Here is a 26,396-nt window from a genome sequence, read left to right on the forward strand (position 1 = left end):
CTTGAACAGACCCATAACCAGCGAAGAAATTGAATCGGTTATCAAAAATCTCCCAACAAATAAGAGTCCAGGACCAGATGGCTTCCCAGGGGAGTTCTACCAGACGTTTAAAGCAGAGATAATACCTATCCTTCTCAAGCTATTCCAAGAAATAGAAAGGGAAGGAAAACTTCCAGACTCATTGTATGCAGCCAGTATTACTTTGATTCCTAAACCAGACAGAGACCCAGTAAAAAAAGAGAACGACAGGCCAATATCCCTGATGAATATGGATGCCAAAATTCTCAATAAGATACTAGCAAATCGAATTCAACAGCATATAAAAAGAATTATTCACCATGATCAAGTGGGATTCATTCCTGGGATGCAGGGCTGGTTCAACATTCGCAAATCAATCAACGTGATACATCACATTAACAAAAAAAAAGAGAAGAACCATATGATCCTGTCAATCGATGCAGAAAAGGCCTTTGACAAAATCCAGCACCCTTTCTTAATAAAAACCCTTGAGAAAGTCGGGATAGAAGGAACATACTTAAAGATCAAAAAAGCCATTTATGAAAAGCCCACAGCTAACATCATCCTCAGTGGGGAAAAACTGAGAGCTTTCTCCCTGAGATCAGGAACACGACAGGGATGCCCACTCTCACCGCTGTTGTTTCACATAGTGCTGGAAGTTCTAGCATCAGCAATCAGACAACAAAAGGAAATCAAAGGCATCAAAATTGGCAAAGATGAAGTCAAGCTTTCGCTTTTTGCAGATGACATGATATTATACATGGAAAATCTGATAGACTCCACCAAAAGTCTGCTAGAACTGATACATGAATTCAGCAAAGTTGCAGGATACAAAATCAATGTACAGAAATCAGTTGCATTCTTATACACTAACAATGAAGCAACAGAAAGACAAATAAAGAAAATGATCCCATTCACAATTGCACCAAGAAGCATAAAATACCTAGGAATAAATCTAACCAAAGATGTAAAGGATCTGTATGCTGAAAACTATAGAAAGCTTATGAAGGTAATTGAAGAAGATTTAAAGAAATGGAAAGACATTCCCTGCTCATGGATTGGAAAAATAAATATTGTCAAAATGTCAATACTACCCAAAGCTATCTACACATTCAATGCAATCCCAATCAAAATTGCACCAGCATTCTTCTCGAAACTAGAACAAGCAATCCTAAAATTCATATGGAACCACAAAAGGCCCCGAATAGCCAAAGGAATTTTGAAGAAGAAGACCAAAGCAGGAGGCATCACAATCCCAGACTTTAGCCTCTACTACAAAGCTGTCATCATCAAGACAGCATGGTATTGGCACAAAAACAGACACACAGACCAATGGAATAGAATAGAAACCCCAGAACTAGACCCACAAACGTATGGCCAACTGATCTTTGACAAAGCAGGAAAGAACATCCAATGGAAAAAAGACAGCCTCTTTAACAAATGGTGCTGGGAGAACTGGACAGCAACATGCAGAAGGTTGAAACTAGACCACTTTCTCACACCATTTACAAAAATAAACTCAAAATGGATAAAGGACCTAAATGTGAGACAGGAAACCATCAAAACCTTAGAGGAGAAAGCAGGAAAAGACCTCTCTGACCTCAGCCGTAGCAATCTCTTACTCGACACATCCCCAAAGGCAAGGGAATTAAAAGCAAAAGTGAATTACTGGGACCTTATGAAGATAAAAAGCTTCTGCACAGCAAAGGAAACAACCAACAAAACTAAAAGGCAACCAACGGAATGGGAAAAGATATTTGCAAATGACATATCGGACAAAGGTCTAGTATCTAAAATCTATAAAGAGCTCACCAAACTCCACACCCGAAAAACAAATAACCCAGTGAAGAAATGGGCAGAAACCATGAATAGACACTTCTCTAAAGAAGACATCCAGATGGCCAACAGGCACATGAAAAGATGTTCAGCGTCGCTCCTTATCAGGGAAATACAAATCAAAACCACACTCAGGTATCACCTCACGCCAGTCAGAGTGGCCAAAATGAACAAATCAGGAGACTATAGATGCTGGAGAGGATGTGGAGAAACGGGAACCCTCTTGCACTGTTGGTGGGAATGCAAATTGGTGCAGCCGCTCTGGAAAGCAGTGTGGAGGTTCCTCAGAAAATTAAAAATAGACCTACCCTATGACCCAGCAATAGCACTGCTAGGAATCTACCCAAGGGATACAGGAGTGCTGATGCATAGGGGCACTTGTACCCCAATGTTCATAGCAGCACTCTCAACAATAGCCAAATTATGGAAAGAGCCTAAATGTCCATCAACTGATGAATGGATAAAGAAATTGTGGTTTATATACACAATGGAATACTACGTGGCAATGAGAAAAAATGAAATATGGCCTTTTGTAGCAACGTGGATGGAACTGGAGAGTGTGATGCTAAGTGAAATAAGCCATACAGAGAAAGACAGATACCATATGGTTTCACTCTTATGTGGATCCTGAGAAACTTAACAGGAACCCATGGGGGAGGGGAAGGAAAAAAAAAAAAAAAGGACGTTAGAGTGGGAGAGAGCCAAAGCATAAGAGACCGTTAAAAACTGAGAACAAACTGAGGGTTGATGGGGGGTGGGAGGGAGGGGCGGGTGGGTGATGGGTATTGAGGAGGGCACCTTTTGGGATGAGCACTGGGTGTTGTATGGAAACCAATTTGTCAATAAACTTCATATAAAAAAAAATAAGTTAAATAGGAAAACTGGGCAAGCAGCCAGAGTCCTCTCCTTTTTATGCTTTAATGTCCAGCTAAATCTGTATTTGTGTGCGTGCGCGCGCGCGCGTGTGTGTGTGTGTGTGTGTGTACACCTACCTACCAGGCTGTTCAGCTACTGGAATATATATCCTTTGGTATGTTCCTGGGAGTGAATGTACCAGTGTGCATCTATGGATGTATGCCTGCCTATTCCTGTACCCCTGTAAATTCCTTTTTCAAACCCTTGTTGCAGATTTCTGTTTTAAAATGATGTTCAGGTTAAATGTGATGTGGAATAAAATAGGTACTTTTTGAAATTGGTTCTGAGCATATAGGGTACAGGCATCTAGGGAGTTGCTAAGAGGGACATTGTATTTAAATGTAAGGAATTAGTAGCAGGATCAGCCCATAACACACTATTGGGCACATCAGGGAAAGGTACCATTTGCTAAAGGTATTTTACTTCCATTTGTCAGAAAATTGTCATAATATACCAATTTTGTTAGCACCAGGTACTTGACTGCCATCTTCAGGAAAATTGTTACAATAAATATATATATCTTTATGGCTTACTTTGTGAAACGTGTCCCCTTAGAGATGGCAGCCTCATATACTGTACAGACTGTACAACTTTATGTGCTGATCTTTCCCAGTTGCTATTCTTAAAAAAGATAGAAGTTGTCTATCTTATTTAAGGGAAAAGTTGTTCCTTTTGTTTGGAAAAAAGATAGCTGTTAGAGTTTCCTGTGTCTAAGTAGAGACTCCATATTCTCTTTCCTGATCAAATCATTTTCAAGATCAGGGTGCTGATCTGATTACAGGTATTGGTAAAACAAGTTAAGGCTTTTCCTGTAAGCTATTTTGGAAGGAAATTTGGACTGCCAAGGGGACATCAAAGCTTAGTTGTTTCTTCTCAGTCCTCACAAGAAAGGGAGAGCCTTGGAACATTGACACCTAGCTCCAATTTCTAGTTCCAGCCACAGGAGAAATTTGACACCAAGGTAATGAATCAGGAACTTTTCAATTAATGTGAAAAGAATACCATACATAGATTAAATTCTGATTAATAGTTAAGATAGTGAAAAGGGTACCAAATGGTATCTAGCTATGTTTAACCCTTCTCTCCATATACTACACTTAAGAATGATATTTTTTAGTGTTGCTCTACTTGAGTGTTTTAAGGAATTTGCATTTTTAAAATGACTGGCTAAATAACTCATTCTCATTTTCACCAGAATTAACTATGTTTATGACCAAAGACTAATAATTCAAGACCACATGATCAATATAGAGCTGCTCCTAATGAGTAGGGTACCTCTGTATGAGTTAGAAAAAATTACAACCCTCTGGGAGGATATGAGGCAGCCCTGCCTACTATCACCTACTGGTAATGCACTTGAATAGCTAAGTCCATTTTATTGAGGGGCGACTATATCAAAACTCCTCTGCATACCTGACTACAGAAAGTGATGGCAGCAAATATCATGACACATATACAAATGATACTAAAATAAGGTAGCATTTGCACATTTTTTATTTTTAATATACGTTTTAGGGATGCCTGGGTGGCTCAGTTGTTTAAGCATCTGACTTGATTTTATTTCGGCTCAGGTCATGATCCTGTGGTTCATGAGTTTGAGCCCCATGTCAGGCTCCATGCTGACAGTATGGGGCCTGTTTTGGATTCTCTCTCTCTCTCTCTCTCTCTCCCCTCCTCCCCCACTTGCATGCTCGCTCTCTCTCAAAAAAAAATAATAAACTTAAAATATGTGTTTTAGATCTAATTTCTCCATGAACCTCTATGATATTTTTATAAAGCAGTTCCACCACAATTTATTGAGTGGCAGGCTGTATGTTGGGCCCTGAGGGCCTTATCCTTATAGCCCTAATGGGATACACAAGCTGTTAATCTCAATATTATATGGCAATTGAGAAGCAGAAGTTTGTGTAGGGTGCTATGGGAGCACAGAGGAAGGGCACCTAACCTAGATGGGATACCAGTGAAGACTTGCTAGAGGAGATGGCTGAGCTGAGTCAGCAGCACATTATTGGCTTCATTTAAAAGACACAAAAGCTAAGCCATGAAAAGATTAAGCAATTTGCCCCATATTGCACAGCTATGCAGAGTGGAATTATGACTAGAACCAATGCGAAGTAACTCCCAATCTAAGAAAGAGTCCAAACTAGTGAACCCCTGGCTACACAGTACCATTTGGATTTATTTGAGAAATTTTATTTGAAATACTATTTTATTTGAGGAAGTTCCAAACTTACATGCCTCACAGATACCTGCCTATGATATTAGAAAAATGCAAGCACACCAAAATAACCCAAACCGCAGCTTTCTAGGACAGTTAATTAGCACCTGTAACACAATCCTGGCAACTTTTAGTTCTTCATTCTGTGGTTGCTGCAGCTTGCTACAGGAAGATGTATCACATAAAAATGAGGCATCAGCTCAAACTTCCTTGGATACCAACTTTAAGAGGTCTGAGTAACTCAAATCATTCCCTGAAGTTCTTCAACCAACAAAGGCAGCTAACAAAAGTACTGCTAATTAAATGTATAATTAGGGTTTATTATAACTATCATATATTAGTTTAAAGTCTCATTCACCACTGCTTTGAATTGGTTTTGTCCTGTTTTTATTTGTGCTTAATTGTCCTGTTTTATATGTGTTTAATTTTATAGGCTACTTCATACCCTTTCTGGATGCAGGCAGAGTGTAAATTTTAAATAAATAATAACAATAGGTTAAATTTATGTAGACTTGGATCTTTTATGTGCTGCATGTACACTTTATAGTACATTAGGACCCCTTACAAAATCAACCTATATGGTACATTTATGCCTATTTTATAGGACATGGAATAATTTTGCTGTTTTAAATTATTACAGAAGCTTATAGTTATATATTAGCTTTTACTACATATTTTTAATTATATCTACAATTTACTTGGTGTAGTGTCCTTGGCCAAGAACACAATCCCCCATAATAAAAATGTTCCTATAAACAAAGACAATGCATATTATGACAACCCACTTAATGAGGCCTATTGTAACACTTACCTGGGGTCAGGGGAGGGAGGAACTTTCCAGAATGGCCATGTTTCCAGGAGAATATTATTAATTTCTGGAATATTTTAGGCCAAATTTTAAACTGTGACTTGCTTCTTTTTCATATTCAATGTGTTCCTACATCACCAGCGCTTTGCTAAGAAGCCATAATAAACTGGGAATGCAAAATCGCTTTCCTCTTAGCTTAAATTTTTAAAAATATTTATTTATTTTTGGGAGACAGAGAGAGTGCAAGCAGGGGAGGGGCAGAGGGAGAGGGAGACACAAAATTGGAAGCAGGCTTCAGGCTCTCAGTACAGAGCCCTACACGGGGCTTGAACCCATGAAGGGTGGGATCATGACCAGGGCTGAAGTCGGACGCCTAACCAACTGAGCCACCCAGGCACCCCTCCTCTTAGCTTAAAATAAATAATTAGAAAGGTACATCAGTTACAAACCCATTTTAGCATAAAAGGAAAGGACTAATGAAATACTTCTTGTATTTATATTAAATATTAGGCTTTCATTTAAAATTTTATTGAGAAAAACATTAAAAAGATTCTATTGCTAAAGAGGTTTTAAACATACTAGGCCAAAAAATAAATAAATAAACATACTAGGACAGCTGATCCCCAACGGCCCTTCTTAGAACTTTCCATGGGTCTACAACACTGAAGATAAAAGATTTCACTGGATTTCCATACTGGCTTCTTACTTTTGCTGTACAAAACTCTGTGATATAAAATAGAAAAAAAAATATCATAGAGAAAGCGGATCAGATGCTTACAAAAGTATAGTGTGGGTCAAAGAAAGCCCAAAACAATAGAAAAAGGGTACTAGATAATGTAATTCTTTTCTTTCACTTTTAGCTTTAGTAGTTTAATTTGGAATTTGGCATACAAAGAAATTGGAAGTTAGTTTTTAAGTATATACCCATCAGCCAATCCTCTGCTTCAGCCATGTTATTTTGCTAGTCAACAGCCCTCCAATGGTTGTATCTCATCATTAGGATAATATACACAATTTTGTCGGTTTCCTTCAAAGTTTTAATAGGACTTTGCCATCCACTTTATTTTCCATATTATTTCAGTCTTTATGATTCTATTAGAATGGCCATTTTTTCCAACTCCAGATACTGTACAGGGCCTCATTCTTCTGTCTGTAGACCTTGGTCTCACCTGCCCAATTTAGGGATAACCTCACTTCTACTTGATACTGTCACTGCTTAATTTAATTCTGATTTTCTCTAGGTTTGAGGAGGATATATTGTTCCCACTTATCTCAAACAGCTTCTTTATTTTTCCCCTAAATTTCTTCAATAAAAATGAATTTTCTATCATGTAGTCCCCCTCATATATGAATCTAATCCACCCCTGAAAACTTATTGGATAGTGAATTTTGGATAGGGAAAATTTATTTCATTATTCTACATTGAAAAAATAATAATGCATTTCCATTTCATCTTGGAACCCTCAACTAATTTCCCCAAATATCAGTAAAGTACTCTAAAATACCCATGTAACAATCCTCCAAATATGTATCATATTGTAAAACATTTTTTTTAATTTTTAAAAAATTACTTATTTATTTTGAAAGAGATAGGAGAGAGAGAATCACAAGCAGGCTCCACCCTGTCAGCATAGAGACCCATATGGGGCTGGCTCCAACCCACGAACTGCAAGATCACAACCTCAGCGGAAATCAAGAGTAGGATGCTCAACAGACTGAGCCACACCCAGATGCCTCTTGTAAAGCATTTTATATACCAATTACGTGATTATTGAACATTTAGTGAGCTAACTGACAGATATGTCTATGTGTAGTTCAAAATGATGCCTTACTGTACTGGATACAAAACAAACAAAAAACAAACAAACAAACAAAAGCAAGCAAAGTTTCAAGCTGCCTGGGAGTGTCTATGTTTTTTTTTTCACCATTAGAAGATGAGATGGAGGAACTCAAAAAATTTAGTGCTGATGAGGGACGATGGAAAGGCAACAAAAGGTTTTTCCAGGAATTTGTAGAAAGACAACTCACCAGTGAAAAGCAATATACTAACAAAACCATAAAGTGAGCCACTAAATGGGTGCTTTGATTCCGTGTGAAACCAAAAAAATTTTTTTTTAAAAATGCCCTGGTGGTCTAGTCAGCAAGTTGAATAAATTAAAGCAAAAGAGACCATGGCAATGCCAAAATTATCATTTTAATTGTCTTGACAGTCAAGCAGAGTAAGGTGAAGGAGTGAGAAAGGGACAGCAATATCCAAATTCTGAGTAAGAGAAAAGTTATGTTCCACTGAAGCCTGGCAGGACGGAAACAGTCACAGTAAGCATTAATTGAGGTTAGTGAGAAGGCACAAACCTGTTAATTTTCTGAAATCAATAATCTTGTTTTGTAGCTTGATTTACTTGCCTCTTTGCTGTTTATGCTTAGCTGTTTTAATAAAGCTACATCACATTTTTCTTTTATACTGGAAGGGACACACATGGTGATGTAATAAGCCATGAAATAGTATGTTCAAGGTACATAATAAATGCAAATGACACTTATTGAAGGAAAATTAACAATTAAAGTAAGCAGGGACTACTGTTAGAGGTGGGGTTCAGAGGATGGTGCTGTGATGCTGGAGCTGGATTCAGGAGAGTGGGGGACTCAATTGACAGAGCCCAAGTTAATAAAAACTCCTTGGTTTCAAGTGTCTCTACTCATAGCCAAGGAGATTAACAATTTTGTACTCAGTGGGTACCTTTCATTTCCTGTCTCAAACTGCAAAATCCCAGGTAGAGACATTAGCTGCAGGAGAGGGCAAATGAATGAACATCCAGGATTCTGGAATTTCTTAGTTGAGCCTGCAAGCAGTGCTTCCATCGCCCTCCTACTCCTGGAGGCAGGGGCAGGCTCATTCCTCATGCCCACTGCCTCTTGTTTCAGAAGAATTCAGCAAAACTCTGGGTTGGAGCATCACGCTTATCTTTCAGAATCCCCTGGTAACATGTGCCATGCCCTGTGCTAGGAGGAAAACAAGAGGGTGGGAATCACTGTCCTCAGGGTCGGAAATCTCTTTTATAAGGCTCTTTAAGGAAAAAGGCTTAACCAACAAATGCCTGAAATGCTTTGGAAGATGAAAATCTCTAAGTGCTACAGAAGAGGCTGAAGACTCTGATCTTACTCAATACCGCATTATACTTGCCTGTTAAATTACTGATTCAACCTTGGTTGGATTGTATATGGTTTATTAACTCGCTCAATTTTCTACCACAGTTGGCTAATGAAAGCTGAATGAATATTCTATCTCCTCATAATTGTTGGTAATGTCCTCACAGGAAAGTATTTCCCTTCTGGGTAAGAGCAACCTGAAAGAGCATGGTTGGTAACTGTGTGTTAGAGACAAAGCCATTAGTACATTTTTGCATATGGTGAAAAGTGACCCAACTGAGTCTTAGAAATTTAAATTTAGATTTTCTTTTTGGGAATTTAACAGTGGGAAGAGGGTGGATTTTGCTTAGGGTCTCCTTCTTCAAGTCCAAATCACAAAAGCTATTAGGACAAATGAAATCTGGATGTCATAGATGTAAATGTGAGATCACACTGCCAATTGTATATGCAACATTCGCTAGTGTAGACACAAGGTTTGTCTACATAAAGTGTGTACTTTCATTGCTTTACATTGCAATCACGTCTCTGAACAGTTATGTTTTCAGCTTATGTTTATCAATCAGATCATACAGGTGTTTGACTAGATAAACTTTAAGCTAAAATTAACAATTGTTTCCTAAATACAATGTAGAACAATGCAGCACATGATCTAATAATTAAGTCAGGGAGGTAACAGGGGGAGGAGGAGAGCCTGAGACACAATTGTACATTTCCCTAAAGTCTTACTACTGTAGACTATAAGATATATAAGCATATATTCAGAGAAAATCAATGGAAAACAACAAAATATTAATTATCTCTTGATACTTCATCTTGAGTGGTGGGGTGCTGCATAATTTTTATTTACATTTTGGAAGTTTTTAAAAATTTTTAAGTTTATTTATTTATTTTTGAGAGAGAAAGAGAACACAAGCAGGGGAGAAGCAGAGAGAGGGAGAAAGGGAGAGGGCAAGGGAGAGAGAGAAAGAGAGAGAGAGAGAGAGAGAGAGACAGAGAATCTTAAGCAAGCTCCACCCTGTCAGCACAGAACCTGATGTGTATATATATATGTATATATATATATATATATATATATATACATATATATATATTTAAATTATTGTCAAGTTAGCTAACATACAGTGTATACAGTGTGTTCTTGACTTTGGGAGTGGATCCCCATGATTCATTGCTTATATACAACACCCAGTGCTCATCCCAACAAGTGCCCTCCTCAGTGCCCATCACCCAATTTCCTCTCTCCCCCACTCCTTCCTCAGTTTTTTCTCTATAAGAGTCTCTTATGGTTTGCCTCCCTCCTAATTCTATTTTCCATGGGCAGAGTTTGCCTTTCTGGAGTGCACAGCCTGACTGGCTGATGGGGAAGGTAACCAGAAATGGGCTGGAGTTGGAGCAGAGGGAAACCAGCTGGGGATTAAACATTTACTACCCTTCGTCTTCAGGTTCTCAATTTAAGGTTCATTGGCATGGTTCTAGAATGATATTACCCTTTCTTTGTATAACTTTCCTAGTCTTTAGAGTGGGGTAGGTGTGGAGAGCACTTTTTCCTAAAAGACAGGCTTTTCTCTCCCCTCTTTATTCCCCTCTTTCTTTAAAAAATCTCTTTAGGGGAATAAAGTTTAACGATGTTGGTAAGATTATGGCCAACTTGCCTAAGGTTAGGAGAATTTCTTTTCCTCTTACAGTTCTTTTCTGGTTTTGTTTTCCTTGTGGATGTGGAGAGGATTAAGGTCTATTGATTTTAGTGAAGTTGAAGGCTTCTTTTATGATGGATGGATTTTCCTTTTAAAAAATCTCTGGGTAAAAAAGTCCCTTGCTTTTGGTTGGGTTGTGGGAGCACACCTCTTTAGGTTTGGAGGATTTCCATTTTTATAAATCTAAGTTTTGTAGGGAGAAACTATAAGGGCCACTGGTTTTAGTGAGGTTGGGAGCCCTCCAAAAGGGGGTTTCCTTTGAGCGACAGGAAGATGGCGGCGTAGGAGGACGCTGGGCTCACCGCACGTCCTGCTGATCACTTAGATTCCACCTACACCTGCCTAAATAACCCAGAAAACCGCCAGAGGATTAGCAGAACGGAGTCACCGGACCCAAGTGCAGACGAGAGGCCCACGGAAGATGGTAGGAAGGGTGGCGAGGCAGTGCGCGCTCCACGGCCTGGCGGGAGGGAGCCGGGGCGGAGGGGCGGCTCGCCAGCCAAGCAGAGCCCCCGAGTCCGGCTTGCAAAAGCGGAGGGGCCTGACGGACTGTGTTCCGACAGCAAGCGCGACTTAGCGTCTGGGAGGTCATAAGTTAACAGCTCTGCTCGGAAAGCGGGAAGGCTGGAGAACAAAGGGAGGGTGAGCTGCGGAGACCCCGGATGACAGAGCTCAGTTTGGCGGGGAACAAAGGCGCTCGCCAGCGCCATCTCCCCTGCCCATCCCCCAGCCAAAATCCCAAAGGGAACCGGTTCCGGCCAGGGAAATTGCTCGCTCCGCGCAAAAACCCAACTCTGTGCTTCTGCGGAGCCAAACCTCTGGCAGCGGATCTGACTCCCTCCCGCTGCCACAGGGCCCCTCCTGAAGTGGATCACCTAAGGAGAAGCGAGCTAAGCCTGCCCCCCCTGCCGCCGTGCACCTTGCCTTCCCATCCCAGCTAATACGCCAGATCCCCAGCATCACAAGCCTGACATTGTGCAAGTAGCCCAGACGGGCCACGCCAACCCACAGTGAATCCCGCCCCTAGGAGAGGGGAAGAGAAGGCACACACCAGTCTGACTGTGGCCCCAGCGGTGGGCTGGGGGCAGACATCAGGACTGACTGCGGCCCCGCCCACCAACTCCAGTTATACACCACAGCACAGGGGAAGTGCCCTGCAGGTCCTCACCACACCAGGGACTATCCAAAATGACCAAGCGGAAGAATTCCCCTCAGAAGAATCTCCAGGAAATAACAACAGCTAATGACCTGATCAAAAAGGATTTAAATAATATAACAGAAAGTGAATTTAGAATAATAGTCATAAAATTAATCGCTGGGCTGGAAAACAGTATACAGGACAGCAGAGAATCTCTTGCTACAGAGATCAAGGGACTAAGGAACAGTCACGAGGAACTGAAAAGCGCTTTAAACGAAATGCAAAACAAAATGGAAACGACGACAGCTCAGATTGAAGAGGCAGAGGAGAGAATAGGTGAATTAGAAGATAAAGTTATGGAAAAAGAGGAAGGTGAGAAAAAGAGAGATAAAAAAATCCAGGAGTATGAGGGGAAAATTAGAGAACTAAGTGATACACTAAAAAGAAATAATATACGCATAATTGGTATCCCAGAGGAGGAAGAGAGAGGGAAAGGTGCTGAAGGGGTACTTGAAGAAATCATAGCTGAGAACTTCCCTGAACTGGGGAAGGAAAAAGGCATTGAAATCCAAGAGGCACAGAGAACTCCCTTCAGACGTAACTTGAATCGATCTTCTGCACGACATATCATAGTGAAACTGGCAAAATACAAGGATAAAGAGAAAATTCTGAAAGCAGCAAGGGGTAAACGTGCCCTCACATATAAAGGGAGACCTATAAGACTCGTGACTGATCTCTCTTTTGAAACTTGGCAGGCCAGAAAGCATTGGCACGAGATTTTCAGTGTGCTAGACAGAAAAAATATGCAGCCGAGAATCCTTTATCCAGCAAGTCTGTCATTCAGAATAGAAGGAGAGATAAAGGTCTTCCCAAAGAAACAAAAACTGAAGGAATTCGTCACCACTAAACCAGCTCTACAAGAGATCCTAAGGGGGACCCTGTGAGACAAAGTACCAGAGACATCACTACAAGCATAAACCATACAGACATCACAATGACTCTAAACCCGTATCTTTCTATAATAACACTGAATGTAAATGGATTAAATGCGCCAACCAAAAGACATAGGGTATCAGAATGGATAAAAAAACAAGACCCATCTATTTGCTGTCTACAAGAGACTCATTTTAGACCTGAGGACACCTTTAGATTCAGAGTGAGGGGATGGAGAACTATTTATCATTCTACTGGAAGCCAAAAGAAAGCTGGAGTAGCCATACTTATATCAGACAAACTAGACTTTAAATTAAAGGCTGTAACAAGAGATGAAGAAGGACATTATAAAATAGTTACAGGGTCTATCCATCAGGAAGAGCTAACAATTATAAATGTCTATGCGCCGAATACCGGAGCCCCCAAATATATAAAACAATTACTCATAAACAGAAGCAACCTTATTGATAAGAATGTGGTAATTTCAGGGGACTTTAACACCCCACTTACAGAAATGGATAGATCATCTAGACACACGGTCAATAAAGAAACAAGGGCCCTGAATGAGACATTGGATCAGATGGACTTGACAGATCTATTTAGAACTCTGCATCCCAAAGCAACAGAATATACTTTCTTCTCGAGTGCACATGGAACATTCTCCAAGAGAGATCATATACTGGGTCACAAAACAGCCCTTCATAAGTTTACAAGAATTGAAATTATACCATGCATACTTTCAGACCACAATGCTATGAAGCTTGAAATCAACCACAGGAAAAAGTCTGGAAAACCTCCAAAAGCATGGAGGTTAAAGAACACCCTACTAACGAATGAGTGGGTCAACCAGGCAATTAGAGAAGAAATCAAAAAATATATGGAAACAAACGAAAATGAAAATACAACAATCCAAACGCTTTGGGACGCAGCGAAGGCAGTCCTGAGAGGAAAATACATTGCAATCCAGGCCTATCTCAAGAAACAAGAAAAATCCCAAATACAAAATCTAACAGCACACCTAAAGGAAATAGAAGCAGAACAGCAAAGGCAGCCTAAACCCAGCAGCAGAAGAGAAATAATACAGATCAGAGCAGAAATAAACAATATAGAATCTAAAAAAACTGTAGAGCAGATCAACGAAACCAAGAGTTGGTTTTTTGAAAAAATAAACAAAATTGACAAACCTCTAGCCAGGCTTCTCAAAAAGAAAAGGGAGATGACCCAAATAGATAAAATCATGAATGAAAATGGAATGATTACAACCAATCCCTCAGAGATACAAACAATTATCAGGGAATACTATGAAAAATTATATGCCAACAAATTGGACAACCTGGAAGAAATGGACAAATTCCTGAACACCCACACTCTTCCAAAACTCAATCAGGAGGAAATAGAAAGCTTGAACAGACCCATAACCAGCGAAGAAATTGAATCGGTTATCAAAAATCTCCCAACAAATAAGAGTCCAGGACCAGATGGCTTCCCAGGGGAGTTCTACCAGACGTTTAAAGCAGAGATAATACCTATCCTTCTCAAGCTATTCCAAGAAATAGAAAGGGAAGGAAAACTTCCAGACTCATTCTATGAAGCCAGTATTACTTTGATTCCTAAACCAGACAGAGACCCAGTAAAAAAAGAGAACGACAGGCCAATATCCCTGATGAATATGGATGCAAAAATTCTCAATAAGATACTAGCAAATCGAATTCAACGGCATATAAAAAGAATTATTCACCATGACCAAGTGGGATTCATTCCTGGGATGCAGGGCTAGTTCAACATTCGCAAATCAATCAACATGATACATCACATTAACAAAAAAAGAGAGAAGAACCATATGATCCTGTCAATCGATGCAGAAAAGGCCTTTGACAAAATCCAGCACCCTTTCTTAATAAAAACCCTTGAGAAAGTCGGGATAGAAGGAACATACTTAAAGATCAAAAAAGCCATTTATGAAAAGCCCACAGCTAACATCATCCTCAGTGGGGAAAAACTGAGAGCTTTCTCCCTGAGATCAGGAACACGACAGGGATGCCCACTCTCACCGCTGTTGTTTAACATAGTGCTGGAAGTTCTAGCATCAGCAATCAGACAACAAAAGGAAATCAAAGGCATCAAAATTGGCAAAGATGAAGTCAAGCTTTCGCTTTTTGCAGATGACATGATATTATACATGGAAAATCTGATAGACTCCACCAAAAGTCTGCTAGAACTGATACATGAATTCAGCAAAGTTGCAGGATACAAAATCAATGTACAGAAATCAGTTGCATTCTTATACACTAACAATGAAGCAACAGAAAGACAAATAAAGAAAATGATCCCATTCACAATTGCACCAAGAAGCATAAAATACCTAGGAATAAATCTAACCAAAGATGTAAAGGATCTGTATGCTGAAAACTATAGAAAGCTTATGAAGGTAATTGAAGAAGATTTAAAGAAATGGAAAGACATTCCCTGCTCATGGATTGGAAAAATAAATATTGTCAAAATGTCAATACTACCCAAAGCTATCTACACATTCAATGCAATCCCAATCAAAATTGCACCAGCATTCTTCTCGAAACTAGAACAAGCAATCCTAAAATTCATATGGAACCACAAAAGGCCCCGAATAGCCAAAGGAATTTTGAAGAAGAAGACCAAAGCAGGAGGCATCACAATCCCAGACTTTAGCCTCTACTCCAAAGCTGTCATCATCAAGACAGCATGGTATTGGCACAAAAACAGACACACAGACCAATGGAATAGAATAGAAACCCCAGAACTAGACCCACAAACGTATGGCCAACTCATCTTTGACAAAGCAGGAAAGAACATCCAATGGAAAAAAGACAGCCTCTTTAACAAATGGTGCTGGGAGAACTGGACAGCAACATGCAGAAGGTTGAAACTAGACCACTTTCTCACACCATTTACAAAAATAAACTCAAAATGGATAAAGGACCTAAATGTGAGACAGGAAACCATCAAAACCTTAGAGGAGAAAGCAGGAAAAGACCTCTCTGACCTCAGCCGTAGCAATCTCTTACTCGACACATCCCCAAAGGCAAGGGAATTAAAAGCAAAAGTGAATTACTGGGACCTTATGAAGATAAAAAGCTTCTGCACAGCAAAGGAAACAACCAACAAAACTAAAAGGCAACCAACGGAATGGGAAAAGATATTTGCAAATGACATATCGGACAAAGGGCTAGTATCTAAAATCTATAAAGAGCTCACCAAACTCCACACCCGAAAAACAAATAACCCAGTGAAGAAATGGGCAGAAAACATGAATAGACACTTCTCTAAAGAAGACATCCAGATGGCCAACAGACACATGAAAAGATGTTCAGCGTCGCTCCTTATCAGGGAAATACAAATCAAAACCACACTCAGGTATCACCTCATGCCAGTCAGAGTGGCCAAAATGAACAAATCAGGAGACTATAGATGCTGGAGAGGATGTGGAGAAACGGGAACCCTGTTGCACTGTTGGTGGGAATGCAAATTGGTGCAGCCGCTCTCGAAAGCAGTGTGGAGGTTCCTCAGAAAATTAAAAATAGACCTACCCTATGACCCAGCAATAGCACTGCTAGGAATTTACCCAAGGGATACAGGAGTGCTGATGCATAGGGGCACTTGTACCCCTATGTTCATAGCAGCACTCTCAACAATAGCCAAATTATGGAAAGAGCCTAAATGTCCATCAACTGATGAATGGATAAAGAAATTGTGGTTTATATACACAATGGAATACTACGTGGCAATGAGAAAAAATGAAATATGGCCTTTTGTAGCAACGTGGATGGAACTGGAGAGTGTGATGCTAAGTGAAATAAGCCATACAGAGAAAGACAGATACCATATGGTTTCACTCTTATGTGGATCCTGAGAAACTTAACAGGAACCCATGGGGGAGGGGAAGGAAAAAAAAAAAAGAGGTTAGAGTGGGAGAGAGCCAAAGCATAAGAGACTGTTAAAAACTGAGAACAAACTGAGGGTTGATGGGGGGTGGGAGGGATGGGAGGGTGGGTGATGGGTATTGAGGAGGGCACGTTTTGGGATGAGCACTGGGTGTTGTATGGAAACCAATTTGTCAATAAATTTCATATATATATATATATATATATATATATATATATAAAGGGTTTTCCTTTCTTTCATTTTCTGTAAAATGAGCAATTTATTTGGAAGAAATAAGATTGGGAGCATCTTTCTGTAAAAGACTTCCTTTTTCTTTTATTTCATTAAAAAATACTTGAAGGCTGGAATATAAATAAAGTCCCTGGGTTTGGGTGGGGTTGGGGTCATCTCCCCTTGAATTAGCTTTAGAAAGAGATTTTGTGAGGTTTTCTTTTTTTCTCCTTTTTGTGGGAGGTAGAGTGGGTTGATCATCAGGAATAATACACTTCATGGACAATAAAGAACTGGTGCACCTTTCCTGAGGAAAATTTCTTTCTTTTAAAAATTATCCCTTAATTTATTTTCTTCTGCATCTCATTCCCTCCCTCTCTACCCCTTCCTTTCCTCCCCCTCGCTCCCTCTCCTTCCACCTCCCCTTTGGTCTCTCCTTTGCTCTCTTTTTTTTTTTTAATTTTTTACTTATTTAATTTTTTGGAGAAAAATGTCCAGGGACTTTGGTGGGTTTTGAGGCATTTTTTTTTCTCTAAAACGGAAGTTTCTTTTTGAAAATATTTATACTTCCAATTTTTAAATTTCCTATATTAACAATCAAGTTTTGGAGTTTGAATAAATTCAGATCATCTCCCACTAGAAGGATTTCCTTTTAATTTTTCTTTTTAAAAAATTTGCATTTTTTTGCTGTATCTTGACAGAAAAGTTCATGTGTCTTTGTGTAGATGGAGCACTTCTCTTTAAGAGGATTTCGTTTTCATTTCATTAATATTATCCCCCCCCAACATACATGCCTTTCCATTATTGATTTTTCTTTTAAATCTTAAAATTGTATTTGGAGGATAGGTTCATGTGCTTTGGTGATGATGGGGCTTCTCCCCTTGGCAGGGGAAGGATTTATTTCTTTTCTTTTTTTTTCCTTTTCTGGAAATTAAAAATTCAGGATGTTTGGTATGATCAGGGACTCTGTCCTTTAATATTTCTTTTGTTTGTTAAAATGTTTGTGTGTTTCTGGGATGGAAGGATTGGTTAAGTTTCATCTATGACTCTGATGATTTTGAAAGTATCAACATTTAAAAAGACTTCCTTTTTTGTTTGTTTTTCCCAAAGAGAAAAAATTGGGGGGTGAATAAAGGTTCTTTTCCTTGTTGAGGTTGGAGGCCCTGCCTTTAAGAGGATCTTCCTTTTAGTTCTTTTTGATAAATGTCTTTTTTTGCTTATGTATTCATTTATTCCTTTGTTTATTTGTGGGAAGATAGTAGGTCCAGTATGTTGCAGCTGGAGGAGTGACCTTCCTTTTACTTATTTTTTAAAATTGATACATAATTCACATATCACACAATTCACCATTTTCAAGTGTACAAAGTTAGTGTTTTTTAGCATATTCACAGAGTCATGCAATCATCACTGCTATCTAATTTCAGAAGATTTTCATCCTTCCAAAGAAACCCTGTACCCTTTAGCCATTACCCACACCTCCCCTCTTCCTCTTACCCCAACCCGCAGGCTACCACTAATCTACTTTCAGTCTCTAAGAATTTGCCTATTCTGGACATTTCATGTAATTGGAAGAAATAACATTAGGGAGATTTGGTGAGACTGGTATACCTCCCCTTTGGGAGATTTATTTTTGCCCCCATAACTTTTGCAAGGGGTTCAGCATGAGACGTGAGGTGGAAATAAAGTTTATAAATTTCATAATTTTTTTAAAGGTTAGAAATACTGTTTACCTTGAGGTGATTTCTCTCTTTTTCTCTTTAATTTTCCTCTTGGGGACATAAGTTTCATGGGTTTTGATGAGAGTGAGGAAAACCTCCCTTTAGAATTACTTTTTTTTCTTAAAATAATTTTTAGGGGAGGGATAAGTTTCATTATCTGGGGTCACTGTTCCTTTCTTCTTCTTTTTTAATTCGTACATTTGTTTTTCTATTTTGAGAATAAGGTTTATTTGCTTTGGTGAGGGTGGGGCATCTCCCTTTAGGAATGGATGCTTTCTTTTTTTAATCCTTGAAATAATTTTTTTTTTTCCGTAGAGGGAATTACAGTCAGCAGTCTTTGGAAAGGTTGGGCACCCTATCCCTAGCAGAATTTCTATTTATTTTCTTTCCAGAAAAAGGTCTTCTTTGGGAATAATAGGTTCAGGGTTTTGTGCCTCTTATCCTTCCTTCTCAGGCTCCTGTTCTAGGGTGGCCCCCGCTGGGAGCATCAGACTGGGAACAGCAATTGCTGCTTTGAACAAATTCCAGGCTGATGGAATGTCAGCTTAAAGATTCTTCTTAGACAAATGAGGCTCTTATGTGTCAAAGAAAGCCCTATTTTGGATACTTTCAAAAATCCACATTAGATAAATTAATAATTATATTAGGTGTCAAGTTTTATTTTTCACTTCTCCCACCCTGCTGCCTTCTTCAGGGAAATAAGAGTTAATAATGCAGAGGAAAGCATTCTGCAAACTGTAAAGGTCCATACTAGCAGGATTATCTAATCCTTATTATAATATCCCTGAATGGCTTCCTGGCTTCTATGGATTTTCCTCTTTTCCTTGGGAGCACTTTGGGAAATGGATCAGCCTTTCCTTTTGGGCTGCAGATGTGCAGAAGCCCCAGTCAGAGATTTTAATAAACACATAAGAATTGTATTCTCAGGAAAGACCACTGACCAAATATCTCATTATCTTTTCTAGAACATACTGCCGCAAATGCTCAGGAGCTCTCAGAATATACCAAATAAATCAGATAGTTTCATCAAAACCTGGCAAAGAGGGGGGAAAGAGCCTAAAAGGAAAGAAAATAATTTCATCTTGACCTTCAACAGGTTAAACATTCGATCCTACAATCCCAAAGCTGTTTATAGTCATTGCAGATATTCTATTCACTTAGGAAAAAATATATTACCCCTGAAACCCACAACATCATCATTAGTCTACTGCTGCTGGGACTGCAAGGGATAAGGACACTTTCCAAACATTTTTTTTAATTGTTGGTAATTTGCTTGTTAATTATGGCTCTAACATCCATTCTGAAAAGGGAAAGACTGACTGCATTTCTTTAAAGGCTATATATTCCAGGCTATTTATTTATTTATTTTATATTCCAGGCTATTTAAATAATCATTTACTTCTTACTCTGAAATCAATGAGAATGCATTTTTATTCATTCACAGCAACAGTCTCTACATCTCGCTGGAAATGGAATTGATAGGTTTCAAGCTTCAGTAAATGTTTACTGAGCAAAAATAGGGAGGGCTGAATTGTACTAGGCACTGAGAGGGAAAGAGTAGCTACCTTTGAGAAGCTCAGAAATAAGTAAAATGATAAAGTATTTAGGTAAGAATTACCAGATATCCTATAAACAAATGCTTGCTACTTTGGAAGAAAGTGTGTGCAAAGAAATACCAGGAAACTGCTCTGTTATGGTTTGGGGTGTAATGGTAACTGGTAATTGATCTATTAGCACATACCCCTCCCCCCCAAAAAATAAAGGCCACAAAACTGTATTTCTTTTCAGATTTTCATTGATCACCTGTATGATGTGGTTATAATTTCATAGCTAGTTACACCCAATTATTAAAAACATAAGCTATCTTTCTTCAACCACAACTGAGGGGAGAGAAGCAAATACAGTACCCTTCATTTAAACCCCACTCCCCCCCAAGGAGTCATGACGTTGTTAAAGAACCAATTCACACATCCTTACTTACACTTACTGCCACCAGGTGGGAGACTACAGCTCATTTCCTAGAAATCAAAGCATTTTAGAAAGGAAGGAAATAGACAGGTTTGGTTCATAAGATTATGTTATCTTGGTATCTATTTGGGAAGACACATGAGCCCCCTTTTCTCAGTCTCTACCCTCATGATTGGCATGGATTTGCAACCAACAGGTTCTGAAACCTGAAAAGAGCAGACTCCAAACTGGAAGATGTTGACTTTTCTTCCTTCCTTCCTTCCTTCCTTCCTTCCTTCCTTCCTTCTTTTTTTCTTTTCTTTCTTTCTTTCTTTCTTTCTTTCTTTCTTTCTTTCTTTCTTCTTTCTTCTTTCTTTCCTTCTGCAGTACCAGTCAGCAAAATTATCTGGGAGAAACCTGCAGTCACATTCAAACACTTTGTTTTGCTCATTTCATCCTTTGACTTATCAGGTTAGTTCCATGCTACTGGTACTGACTGTGCCTTGCCAGGTAGGATCTCATTGTATGATAAGAGCTGTATTTTGTTATGATCTCTGAGTGTGTGTGTGTGTGTGTGTGTGTGTGTGTGTGTGTGTTTCCCCAAGTTTGCCTCAAGGAGGCAGTGTCTGAGAACAACACCTCCTCAGGTAAGATGGCAACCTGTTTGCCTTGAATGTTAAGATGCAAGTCAACTGGTTGTGGGTACTATTTGCCTGAGGAGGATGCAGCAGAGAACGGTCCTATCACTGAAGATCAGATGTTCCCAGCCAGAGAGCAATTGCATAGCAACACCTAGGGGGTTGAAGAGGCTTTGGCTTCCAGGGATCTGAACATATACCCAGATCCTTTGCATCCTTCAAAATCATCTAGAGCCACTGATAGGTTCATCTACATGGCCCTCTTAGCGGATAGTCAGGGTTCTTAACCCAATCTTAAAAGATAAATGACTGGACAAATGACTAACTCTACAGAGGACAAAGTCAAACCTTGGTGGGGGGGGGAGGTCCTGGTCCCCTGCCAGGGCTGCCAAATGCCTATGGGTCAGTCACCCAGCACATCTGAGAGGGCACTGTGTAGAGGAAGCTAACCTGATTCCCCTTACCTTGATCCTCCTTATCTGTCTGGCAACAGACATTTTTCCTGTTAAGCTCGTGGGACATGTTTTCCCCCTGTCACGGGGCTCATCCCTAGAGCTCCTGGCCTCTAGTCAGTCTACCAGAGGCCAAAGAGGCCATATATTTGCTGGACATCCCGGTAATTAAGTCCCCAGGTGTTGAGCCAGGTTCCCCAAATCTCACTTAAGAAGGCCATAGGTTAGGTGGTCCCTGCTGGTCTCCCTCCCATCGGCTTCATTGCAAACTCTCCCAAAATGACAAAAGCAAGTCCCAGGTTAGGGTGATCTCCGGTGTCTTGCTACACTGCCATTTCCTTTCCTGAGATTGCTGCAGGGAGGAGGAGAGCCACCCCCCCTGGAGAGAGCCGGGTTGTTGGATTTAAAACGACAACAACTTGTCTTAGTCTCCTACAGTCCTATTTTATCTATTTTTAAGCCTCTGCACTTTTTTTTCACCCTGTGAAACTTTTCGCTTTAGGCTTCCTCTTATTCAATCATTTATCATTGCAGTTATTTTGCAAACTCAAGCCTTCCTATTCATAATTCAGGAAGCAACCAGCGGTCCCATTTCCATTTCGCGATGCCAAGTTCTTCCCCCTTCCCCTACATTCTACAAGTGTGCGCTCCACAGCAGAAGGATTCCAGAGTCGTGTCCCTACGCCCTGCTAGGCAGCAGGATGGACGGGTATTGTTGGTGTGGTATGTTATTTGTTTCTGCATTTTGTTTCGTGTTTTTTTTTTTTTCCTGCAGCGGAAGCTAAATCAAGGTGTATCTATACGTTATCATGATATTCACAGTCTCATGGAACGAAGTTTAGGGGAAAGGAAGAGTAGGGGGAGTACAGAGAAAGCAAGAAAGACAAACAGATTCCTGCCAAAGAGCCAACGGGGTTTCAGGGGTCCAAGGAGAACACAGAAAACCTTCCTCCTCCCCCCACCACCGCGGGTGCGCGAGGATCCTCCACTCGTCTTCTCCAGGCTAAGTGCAACGTTTAGGAAGGCATCTCTGAAGACTGGAAGAGATGAGGATTTCCATTCACACGCTCTCAAATACCAAGTCCTATTTTGGTGTCTCTAAGCCGGGACTCCTGTACCATTTCAACTGGCCCCAGTGCGGGATGCCAGTCGCCCGCTTGTGACGCGGCCCATCACCATATCACCTACCTGCCTGGAAATCCTGCAGATAGATGGAATGGTGGCTTCGACACACGCATGCTCTCCCCCAGTGAACCCTGCCCTTCCCCTGCAGTGCGCGTGGGCGCCGCCCATCCCCTCATCCCCACCCGGAGTACCAGCTCCCAGCAGCCAACAGAGGCGCAGGGCACCTCCTTGGAGCGCCGCCAGTTGCGCCCCCACTAATGACCCCCTCCCCAGTGTCAGGGAGGGGGCCAAGCTGACGACTGCGGCTCCGCAGCTTGGGCCTCTGCGGTAGTGACCGCGGCTAAGAGGTGTGTCCCACCCCCTCCCCCCCAGTCCGCCATCCCCACCACTCAGTCCCATCGCTGTGTACCCAGGGCCAGCCCAAAATACTTCTCTAGGTCTCTTGCGCTCCCCGGGGACGTCTTCCTCTTCTTTTTCAAGATACAGGCGCTCACTGCACTGCCACTTCTCCCCCCATGGGGAAAACTGCTCCGACTCCCAATCCTTGCAGTCACCCCTGTTTTTAGCCCCAGCGAGCCCACTCTCACTTCCACATGTTGCTTCCCGCCTCCCAACCATTTCCCACTGCCACTCGATCCCCCACCTCTGCATCTCTCCGCGCATCTTTGCCAGTCAGTGGCAACAGCCAAACGGGATGCTTCGGGTACAGAGTCCCACAAGCTCGGTAGCCTTTCGGCCTCATTTTACTTCTTTTCCCCCCGCCCCAGGGGGTCTTTTTCTTACCTTGATACTGGAGAACAGCACTGGAGTTAGGGGCGATGATGTCTTTGGACCCTTCTCTGGAGCTACCACCGGACACTGCAATAGACGTGGTGCTGGGCTCGGCTCCGGACCGGACTCTGGAGCCGGCTCAGGGCAGGACTCTGTGGCTGGTTCTGGGGCTGGTTCTGGGGCCGGCTCAGGGGCCGGTTCTGGGGCTGGTACTGGGGCCGGCTCAGAGGCCGGTTCTGTGGCTGGTTCTGTGGCTGGTTTTGGGGCTGGTTCCGGAGCCCGCTCGGGGGCCGGTTCCGTGGCTGGTTCTAAGATCGGTTCCGTATCGAGTTCTGAGGCTGGTTCTGGAGCTGGCTTGGGGGCCGGTTCTGTATCTGGTTCTGGGACCGTTTCAGTGTCGAGTTCTGGGGCTGGTTCTGGGGTAGCTCTCGGACAGGGCTCCAGAACAGGCTCTGGACAGAACTGCGGTACCGGTTCCGGCGAAGGCGCGTGGAGCAGCGGAGGAGCCCGCGGCGGCGGCGGCTGCTGCGGCGGCGGCGGCCACGGCGGCGGCGGCTCTGGAGACTCCGCGGGCTGCTCTCCATCCTGAGGCGGGTCAGTGCCCTGGGCCGCGGCAGCTCCGCTGTCCATGGCCGCACACCTCCTCAGGTCTGGGCAGCTAGCACCCGGGAGCTCAGAGGGCTAAAGTACCCTCGGGCGCCCCGCCCACTCCAGTTTGATGACCCCTTGCAGGATGCCAAACTTTCCCCCGCCCCGCTCCATGGCTGGCTCCGCTCTGAGGTCTAACCCAGGGGCGCTCGGCGTCTCCCAGTGCTGGAACACGCCCCTCGGTGAGCGCACACCTTTTCCTAAGCAGCCACGGTTCCGATGGGCGGGAAGCAGAGGGGCTTGCGAACGGGGACTGGACAGAGCGCTTGATGACCTCCTAGCGACGTGCTGGAGGGGAGGGGGGGGGAGAGACAAAAAAAGGGAGGAGGGAGTGGAGAGCCGGGGGGGGGGCGGTGGTTGGAGCCCAGCAGTTTAACCCTTTGGTGACGTGAATGCAAAAAAAAAAAAAAAAAAAAAAAGCCGGAGGCAAACTTGAGGGTCTTTGGAACCCCCTCCCCCAGCCACTCAGCTGTGAGCTGCTGCTCTTAACAGCTTGCATCCTGTGTCTGCTCCCTCACCTCAGCAGCAGGTGAGCCTAGCCTTGGACCAACCTCCTGTCCCCCATCTCCAAGCCTCAGTGGGCAAGTAATCCTCCTTTCTAACCGGGGGAAGAAATTTAAGCGGCACGGGGTTGGGGTGTGTGTGTGTGTGTGTGTGTGTTCAGTCCTTTGAAGTACAATTTGCACTCCGCCTCAGTTTTTTGCATTTTTGAGCTTTTGCCAGATCGCAGGGGGTTGCTGTTGGGTACAGGGCTTGGGGTGCTTCGGGAAAGGTGTGTGATGAGAGACGGCTGGAGCCCCGGCTTTCAGCAGCCTGCAGATGTAGCGCCTAGAGCAAGGCAAGAGTTCCCAGGGAAGCGGCGCCTGGGCTGCGCGCTCCGGAGCCAAGGTTGCCCTGGTCTCCGCGGTGATTTGGGAATCCGCCTGGCTCGCCCTGGCCATGGGAGACCGCCCTTTGCTTTTAGGTGGACTTCCCAGGCATTAGCAGGACTTTTTACTGAACTTGTTACTGTGTGTGTGTGTGTGTGTGTGTGTGTGTGTGTGTCTTGGGCTAGGGGAAATTTCACTGCATCACCCACACCTTTTGCACCTCCTGATAGCACTCTGACGTTAGAGATGTAAGATTCTCTTGAGAAGAGTCAGGCCAGTCCTTGCCGCAGCACCCTTCCCACTACATCGGGAGACTTTAGAACATCCCTAGACTGTTAGTCACGTACACACACATACAAACCATCATCTCAGTCAGACCTAGACTTCAGACGCCAACATACTGCAAAACTGCAATTAAAAATTGAGAACACCACCCGTTAAGCCACTGCTGTGGGGGGGATGGGGAAAGTACCTATAAACCTAATTTGAAATATGACAAGTTAATTTATCTCTGACACACATAATACTGCAGTTGTGGATGGCAGCTCTCTTTCTGCAGCCCCTCCTCTCATCATCTCCTCCTAGACCATATCTTCCACTAATCCCTCTTCTTTTGCCAAATGACACTGACCCACCTGGAATTTTCTAGAACCTGCCGCATTTTTCTGTTTCCTACATCACGTACCAGCAGTAAATAATACGACAAAAGACAGTTTCACCTAGCCCCCTCCAAAGACCAGAATCTCTGATCAGATCTGCATTTCCCAGATTCTCACTGCAGCATCACAGTCTAAGCCCACCCTTCTGGAGAAGGGTTACATTCCTAGGCAGCTTAGTAAGCTAGTGCCAGGACCATCCCTAACCTCTGGGGCTGGGGAAACCCTGGGGAGGTGAGCACTGTCTATCAAGACCCTCACTGATGGCAGGCCTCCTTCCAGTGAATTCACACAAAGGGTTCATCTTCTTCACCCTCCTTGGGCTTTTTCTCCTCTCTTCTATTCCACACTTAAGCAGCCAAGCTGCTTTTAACCCTTAAGAGTTCAGACTGAAGCACACAGATGTCAGATCTGACCAGCCATTGCACCTATGCTTGGAACTCACTTCTCAGGCTTTCAGAATTTGGTGAAATCTCTGTCCTTGGAAGGGACCAGTATCTCACATTTAAATCTTATTTTAACCAAACCCTGGCACATAATTAGAAGGGCTGAAGGCAGAGAAGTCACTGAGCAGGATGGCCTCTTGGGTTAGAGTGACACGGTGGGGTTTGGCATAGACCAGGTGTCATCAAGCAGGACACCACCAGGGGACAACTTGGAGCTATTGTTTTATATATCTTCATTGATACTCTTGTCTATAATTCTATACTCAATCACAAGGAATCCAAAATTTATGA

The 26,396-nt window shown here is 42.2% G+C and overlaps 1 protein-coding gene across 1 annotated transcript in view; it reads right to left on the bottom strand.

Moving 5' to 3' along the window:
- The window catches only part of DGKK (diacylglycerol kinase kappa), a 177,177-nt gene extending 153,061 nt beyond the window's left edge, over nt 1-24,116 (bottom strand). Inside the window, exon 1 of the mRNA XM_047075727.1 lies at nt 23,499-24,116. Within this exon, the coding sequence (XP_046931683.1) occupies nt 23,499-24,116 (618 nt within the window). The remainder of the gene's footprint in view (nt 1-23,498) is intronic.
- Nucleotides 24,117-26,396: the final 2,280 nt, after the last annotated feature.

The sequence above is a fragment of the Lynx rufus genome, unplaced genomic scaffold (assembly GCF_022079265.1).
Source record: "Lynx rufus isolate CCGP_SWC_20201006 ecotype Redwood Valley unplaced genomic scaffold, mLynRuf1.p SCAF_14, whole genome shotgun sequence".
NCBI classification, from domain to species: Eukaryota; Metazoa; Chordata; class Mammalia; order Carnivora; family Felidae; genus Lynx; species Lynx rufus.